General features: G+C 54.2%; 2 protein-coding genes across 2 annotated transcripts; both read left to right on the forward strand.

The window, feature by feature from the left end:
• Positions 1 to 1,701: 1,701 nt before the first annotated feature.
• Positions 1,702 to 3,627, forward strand: TRAVEDRAFT_51660 (uncharacterized protein; the record flags this gene model as incomplete). Its single annotated transcript, XM_008044518.1, has 3 exons — positions 1,702 to 1,989; positions 2,051 to 3,515; positions 3,581 to 3,627. 3 exons carry the CDS (start codon positions 1,702 to 1,704, stop codon positions 3,625 to 3,627), a joined length of 1,800 nt encoding a protein of 599 aa, XP_008042709.1.
• A 652-nt stretch (positions 3,628 to 4,279) lies between these two features.
• On the forward strand, positions 4,280 to 6,566 carry TRAVEDRAFT_74270 (uncharacterized protein). The gene is made up of 4 exons (XM_008044741.1): positions 4,280 to 4,578; positions 4,645 to 6,118; positions 6,189 to 6,298; positions 6,357 to 6,566. The coding sequence occupies exons 1-3, from the start codon at positions 4,294 to 4,296 to the stop codon at positions 6,239 to 6,241; spliced, it is 1,812 nt and encodes a 603-aa protein (XP_008042932.1). The 5' UTR covers positions 4,280 to 4,293; the 3' UTR covers positions 6,242 to 6,298; positions 6,357 to 6,566.
• The last annotated feature ends 591 nt before the right edge of the window (positions 6,567 to 7,157 follow it).

The following is a 7,157-nucleotide window of genomic DNA, read 5'->3' on the forward strand; positions in this document are numbered from 1 at the left end:
TCGGATATCCAACACTTTTGCAGAGTCCAGAACCAGGTAGGTGTAAATTACGCTTGTTAGTTAGCGCCATTCACAGCCAAACCCGAGCCATAGGCCCGCGCTCTCGCATACTTCGCTCTTATGGGAGCAATTTTCTCCCATACTCCTCCTCCCCTCCCCCACGTGTCCTCCGCCATCTTCTTCTGCCACACCGCCTGCCGCCACAAGTCTGCGCGTCCCGCCGGCGCACATCCATCCTAGGAAGACCTGCGTACTCGTCTGCACCGACCCCGCCGCCCGTCGCTGACTCGGTGTGCGTGTTGCCTCTGCCTCATGGCGTACGATGACTGCTCTGTGGGCGCAAGCGCTGCTGTTGTGCTAAGCGACATGCTTTCTTCGGCCATGCCGTGCTGAGGGCTCCTCGGGTCGGCCCTGAGCCTTACTGCGCAGCTGGGATCATTGCCTTTGCAGGACGAGAAGGCGGGTCGTAGGTACGTGCTACCATGCTCCCGCCACCCCCCTTCTCCCGCCCTTCCTCGTTCACCGCCCCCCCGCTCCTCTCTGGGTATATTAGAGAGCGCAGTTGGTGCGTATCTTCACTCTCCCATGTATGCAAACATCCAACTCAGCGCATTTTTACTGTTCCTATCGCCACACACGCATCCCACACCGATGCTCATGCTATTGCGAAACTTGTCATCCTCCATCTGTGTCGTGAGTGGTCTCACAAAGCCTCCTGCATCAGTGTAGTTTTTTCCGGCTCATCGTCGCCTTGTTCTATAGCTCGCCTATGTCGTCGTCCGCGCCACGTGGCCCGACGAAACACATGGAAGTGCGGCGATATCAAAAGCCGCAAGGACATGCCCAGAAGTAATTATACTGGCACTGCGACAAGCACCTGTGGCGATCGCCACCTTCTCCGCGGGTCCTCGCAGAGAAAGGGAAGCTCTACGGCTTCCATGCACCACTTCTCGCGAGCTCCCTGTGCTACTGTTTGCACAATCCTCGCCGATTTGCCATGCAAGTCGCACCCGCCCAAGTTTGAATTATCGCTGCGTCCGCATCACACATGTGCGCCGTACTGTCGCCATTCTTGCTGGGCTGCATATTCTGAGAGGCTTGTGTGACGGACAGCTTGTGCGGAACCACGCACCCATCTCTGCCTCCCTCCAGCTGTCAAGGCCGACGTCTGACATCGACGATCGTGCATTCCACTCAACGTTACATCCTGGCTGTGGGGCAGCAGCCGTGGGGACCAATTTTCAAACAAGCACGCATACACTCAAGCCTTTGTTGTCCTTTTGGGCTGACAATACTCGACGTTACCGACGTACTCCCGCCAGGGGACTGAGATTATACCGTAATACTTACTTCTGTTGTCGGTATCACTTTTGCTGATCTCCCAGTCAGGCTACGGTGATGATGGTACCGCACCTTTCTGTGATGTTGTTCTGTCGTCGACATAGCATGCTCAACGGACGTCGGACACTTACGTGTGGACTTGGTTGCGGCACCTATTGTTCAACTTCGTAACAATCCCGTGGGGCCCTACTACATGGGCCGCCTCATGGTATCATTCACATTACGTAATTGCATCTTCAATCGCACGATGATTGCATGAGACTGCACGCGCAGCGCTCTATATCAACTCTGCTTCGTTCCAAACCACTCAGGGCGGCCGACTCTACCCTAGTCCTTCTCATCTCATTACAGTGTCCGGTAATGCATCATGCCCTCTTGTTACCCGATATCTTTCGCAGGATCTTGGACTTTTTGGAAATCATACCGAACAGCGGCTTTTACTCGTCATATCAGGAAGGACGCGAACATAACCTCTACATAGCACGTCTTGCGCAAACGTGTACTACGTTCCTGGAGCCGTGTCTGGATGCGTTATGGAAGCACCAACGTACACTTGGTCCTCTGGTGAAGACGCTGCCTGCAGATGCCTACGAACAACGGCCTCGCACGTACCGGGGGCTCGCTGCTGGCCGCCCCTATTTCGACTTTGTGAGTGAGGATTGCGGACTCTGCATATCTCGTTATTTCATTACTCACTCTATTGATCCAGATAATCAAACGACCGTTGTGCAAAACGGACTGGTCCAGATTCGATTACTATGCCTCACGCATCAAGTCGCTTGGATATTGCAGCAATGAGTACGCCGACCAGGAAGGCGTTTCGTGGAATGTACCCAGCGTGGTTTTCCGGCTGTATGAATTCTCTCCATGGTTCTTATCCGATCTCTTTCTCTACCGTGGCAGTCGATGGCTTCTACCCAATCTCACGCGTCTTCGTTGGAATATATATGATGCCCCGTACACCGATCACCTCCCGCAATTCCTCGGACCCAACCTCACAAGTTTCGCATTCGCTCTACTTCCCCAGTCCCTCGAGCCTCCAGAGGACGCCCCCGAAGTGCAACAACGGATATCACAGGTCCTAGACGTTCTCGCCGAGTTGTGCCCTAACATCACTGAGTTAGAAATGTACCCGGAGTACTCAAGCGACGTCGTCGTAGCTGCGCGCAAGTTCGCATACCAGTGCAATAATCTAGAAGGCTACCACGTGGACACCACAGAGCACGCTCCGTTTGACTGGGATTTCCTTCAACACCTCGCCGCGAAGCCACATCTACGAAAGGCATTCCTCAGCCTGGACGCGAATACGGCGGACCTGCTCCCGCTTCTCTCCTCCCCTCCGATCTACCATCCATTCCCCGAGCTTCAAGTGCTCTATCTCAAAGCATATCATCTGCACTACTGTACTCCCTTGTTCGAAGCCATGCAGCACTGCCGGCTATTCAGCCTTATCATCGAAATCGAATCTCAGCCTCTCGCATCGAACATTATCGACCTCTTTGATGCCCTTCGCCAGCACTGTGCCAGGAATACCTTGCATGTTCTCCGCCTGACGCAGCGCTTCCTCAGTTTTGAAGGAGACAACTACCCGCCGCCCAAATCTGACTATCTCATCGACATTGCGGTTCTTTCCCCCATTCTAGGACACTTTCCGAACATCAGAGTCTTCGTCCTGCACATCCCCCTCTATGGCTGGCTAACAGACGAAGACTTCCGAGCTATCGGAGACGCGTGGCCTGGGCTCGTCTACTTCTCCTTTCTGGAGACTTGGGGCACCCCAGCCGTCACTCCAGGAACATGGGAGGGCGTCGCCTCCCTAGTTCAGCGCTGCCCTCTGCTGACCGAGCTACATCTCCTCTTCGACACGACTCGTAATATCGACGCAGCTCTCGCGTTCGACGGCCGCCTTGATACGCAGCTCCGATACTTCAACGTCATCGATTCCGCACTTCCCGAGGACCCGGGAGCGTTTGCCCAGGCGCTTTTCGCCATCGCACCCCGCATCGGATACGTGGATCTGAGTGGTCCGTGGGAGATGGAGGCCGTTCAAGAGGGTCCCTTGGCGTTCGATCCATACACCTACCGTGAACAGGTCGACAAAATCATGTGCGAGATGCGGCGGGAGCGCTTCGGCGACGAATACACCAAAGACGTCTTGGGAGCGAAGGAGATTGGTGAGTAATCATGCTCTCTCCACTGGCTTTCGACAGGAGTGTCTGAATCCCGATTTACTTCATAGCTGATGCCGTAGACAGCCAGCCTAAAGAATGGAATCCATGGGCGTAACTTATCGTTGCAGTAAGTACTATAGGTGCTTTCGCGGTGAGTGCGATATGATATCGAGAGCGCCATTGACTGAGTTCCCGCCTCCGATAGGCATTCAGTTATACAACCCGTATCTTGTTGCACACTATATGGCTCCAGACGGTTATTACGCGGAGGCTCTTCACCCAGAACCCGTAAAAGCGCGCCGTAACCGGTTCTGAGTCCACGTTCACGCGAACCGACACTTCTTTAGACTCGGACATCAGCAAATGTCCTCGTGTACTCATACATTGCTCACATGTTTGACATTAGTAAGATACTCTCTCTACTCGACAAACCATTCAGGAGTCGCCGGGTAAGGTAGTAGGTGCAGCATTTTGTAGGCTTTCGTGGCTGCTCGAGCCTCATGTACGCTATACAACTGCGTATGAGCGTGGTCGCGCACGGCACATATGCTGCGTGGCTGAATCGGGGGCGTCTGGAACTTAGAGCCTGAATTGGCGTCGTTGCGGACGTATGAACATGGAATGCAGTTGAAAGGCGCACATTTGGCGGCCAGACTTGCGGGAGAGCCGGGACACATCGGGGGTGTTTCGGGAGCGCTCGGAAGAGGAAGCGAGCGCTCGGGAGCGTCGTCCTTGCTACCTCCATGTCTCTCTGATCAGTCGTGCACCGTGAGGCGCAATTATGCATCGTTCCCTGCTGTTGCCGGATGTCTTCAAAAGGATCCTAGACTACCTAGAGATTCTACCCTCAGGCGACTTCTACTCAGGATACGACCAGGAAAAAGATCAGAATGCGTCGATAGCACGTCTTGCGAGGACTTGCAGGGCGTTCCTTGAGCCATCTTTGGACGTATTGTGGAAGCATCAACTCACGCTCTGTCCCCTCCTCAAGACGCTTCCTGCAGACGCTTGGGAGGAGATAGTGGAACATATAGTGTCAAGTAATCCCCGGCGCGGCTTCGCTATCGTATGTGCCACTTTGCCTTGATCTCTAGCTGCTGTCCTGTAGTAACGGCGAGTTTGTTGTACGTAGTATCTGCTTAGGCCGCTCATAGAGTCGGATTTCTCCAGAGTCGACTTCTATGCCTCGCGTATCAAGGCCCTTGGATACTACGCCAACGAATTCGCGGACGAAGAATGGCTTTCCTGGTGTACACCAAACTATTCCTCACCGGAACGCGAACCGAGACCAATAGTGATATCCCAATTATGTCTTTACCGCCGTGGCCGATGGCTTCTTCCTAATCTCACCCACCTCCGATGGAATATCTACAACACTTCTTACACCGAGTATGCCCCGATGTTCCTGGGGCCAAACTTGAGATGTCTGTCCTTCGCGTTCTACCCAGCTACCCTCATACCCCCTTTGAACCCTGCTAAAACTCAAAACGAAGTTCTTCGCGTTCTCAGCGCTCTTGTTCAGCTCTGTCCGACCGTCCGGGAGCTGGAGATTTTTCCGGAGTATGCAGAAGATGTTGTGGTGGCTACCCGGGGTTTTGCCCGTGACTGCCCTCGCCTGGAGGGCTACCAGGTCAACACCGTAGAGCACCCGCCAATCGACTGGGATTTCCTCAAGTACCTCGCCGAAAAGCCAGAACTGCGGAAATTCATGCTCACTGTCAGCTCAGAGACGGCCGAGTACCTCCCCATCCTCTCGTCCCCACCAATATACCACCCCTTCCCGTCGCTGCAAGTACTAGAGATAAGAATTCCCCGCCTGCCCCTCTGCATCCCTCTCTTCGCGGCCATGCAACACTGTCGTCTTTTCAGTCTACTCCTCGAGGTCGAATACCAGCCGTCGGCAGCGGACGTTGTCAACTTGTTCGACACGCTCCGCACGCACTGTGCTAAGCACACGTTGCACGTGTTCCGTGTCGATCAGCGCATGCTGATTCTTGAAGAAGACGTGTTCCCACCACACAAGGAAGACCACTTGGTCGACATCGTGGTTCTGTCGATGATGTTCTACTTCCCAAACTTACGCGTCTTCGTACTCTGCCTTCCCCTCTATGGATGGCTCACCGACGAGGACCTCCGTGCTGTCGGTATCGCGTGGCCCGGACTCATCGTGTTCTCCTTCGGCGAGACGTTTGGTAACCCTGGAGTTATCGTTCCGGCTACCTGGGAAGGCCTCGCGTCTCTCGTCAGCTTATGCCCTTTGCTAACCCACCTGAACCTCGTCTTTGACACGACCCGCAACCTCGACGTGGCATACGCCTACACTTCTCGGCCCGGTACCCAACTCCGGTATATCGACATCATCGACTCCATCCTCCCAGAGGACCCGGGGGTCTTTGCGCGCGCGCTGTTTTCAATCGCGCCTCGTATTGTCTCGTTCAAGCTGTTCGAACACGGCGTGCGGTGGGATCCGCACAGTGATCCGAATGCGCCGTTGTCCTACGACCCGTACGCCTACCGTAATCAGGTAGACATGATAATGTGCCGACTACGACGCGAGCACTTTGGTGAAGAATACACGGCGGACATCATTGGCGCGAAGGAAATAGGTGCGTTAACGTCCTTTCGACCCTTTGCAGCTGTCTAGTGAGGGTATCTGACTCGTAATCCCCGTTGTAGATGAAGCCCTGGATAGCCAGCCCCAGGAATGGAATCCGCGGTCTCAACGCTGATGGTGGAAATCCGGGTAGCACGAGCCTGTTCTTGCGAAGAGTCTACCCCGATCGTGAGTAAGTATGTTACAGCCTAAGGGTTTACAACGCGCACGAGTACTCACAGCTGAGGTAGATACCACACAGTGCACTTCGTCGGTGGGCTGCCGTACGTCCTAACGTTCCGGGAAAAGGCCGCGTACCGTAGTCACAGAACCGTATCCACCACTATGAGTCGGAGCATTATTACGTAAATAGATGGGCTTACCGCTGCATCGCCTTCATCAGCCGCTGTTAACACTTTGGTTCGTTCTGTACCGTCATCTTACCTCCGGCCTTTTTCCACTCCAACAGTCGCAATGCATCGCTCTTTAATCCTTCCGGATATTTTCCGTCGCATCTTGGACTTCCTGGAGGTTGTACCTTACGATGACTTCTATGCGAGTGACTCACAGTTGCGCTGCCATAACGCTTCCACAGCGCGTCTTGCGAGAACTTGTCGATCGTTCCTGGAACCATCTTTGGACGCGCTATGGAAGCGCCAACTCACACTTGCTCCTCTGATGAAGACGTTGCCTGATGATGCCTACGAAGAGCTCTCTATGCAAGACAAGTCGAAAGCATCGGCCCCTCGTCGCTTCGAGATGGTGGGTGGAAATGTCTATCAACCTATCTCCGCTGATTGAGTTGTTTTTGCAGAGCATTTTGCGACCGCTATTGAAGTCAGACTGGACCAGGTTCGACTACTATGCATCGCGCATCAAGGCACTCGGGTATTACGACAACGAGTACGCCGATCAGGAGCTATTCTCCTGGAAGGAACCTAGCTTGTGGTCTCGGGACCGTGAGCTTCGTGCCGCAGTTGTATACCGACTATGCTTACATCGCCGCCGCCGATGGCTTCTACCAAATCTCACACATCTCCGGGTCAACATAT

Source organism: Trametes versicolor, assembly GCF_000271585.1.
Source record: "Trametes versicolor FP-101664 SS1 unplaced genomic scaffold TRAVEscaffold_11, whole genome shotgun sequence".
Classification (NCBI taxonomy): Eukaryota; Fungi; Basidiomycota; class Agaricomycetes; order Polyporales; family Polyporaceae; genus Trametes; species Trametes versicolor.

Bases quoted from the DNA above. Each gene is read 5' to 3' on its own strand.
- TRAVEDRAFT_74270 (XM_008044741.1), top strand. From the start codon at position 4,294: ATGCATCGTTCCCTGCTGTTGCCGGATGTCTTCAAAAGGATCCTAGAC. The intron at 4,579-4,644 runs GTATGTGCCACT...TGTTGTACGTAG, and splicing joins CCCGGCGCGGCTTCGCTATC to TATCTGCTTAGGCCGCTCAT. The intron at 6,119-6,188 runs GTGCGTTAACGT...TCCCCGTTGTAG, and splicing joins CATTGGCGCGAAGGAAATAG to ATGAAGCCCTGGATAGCCAG.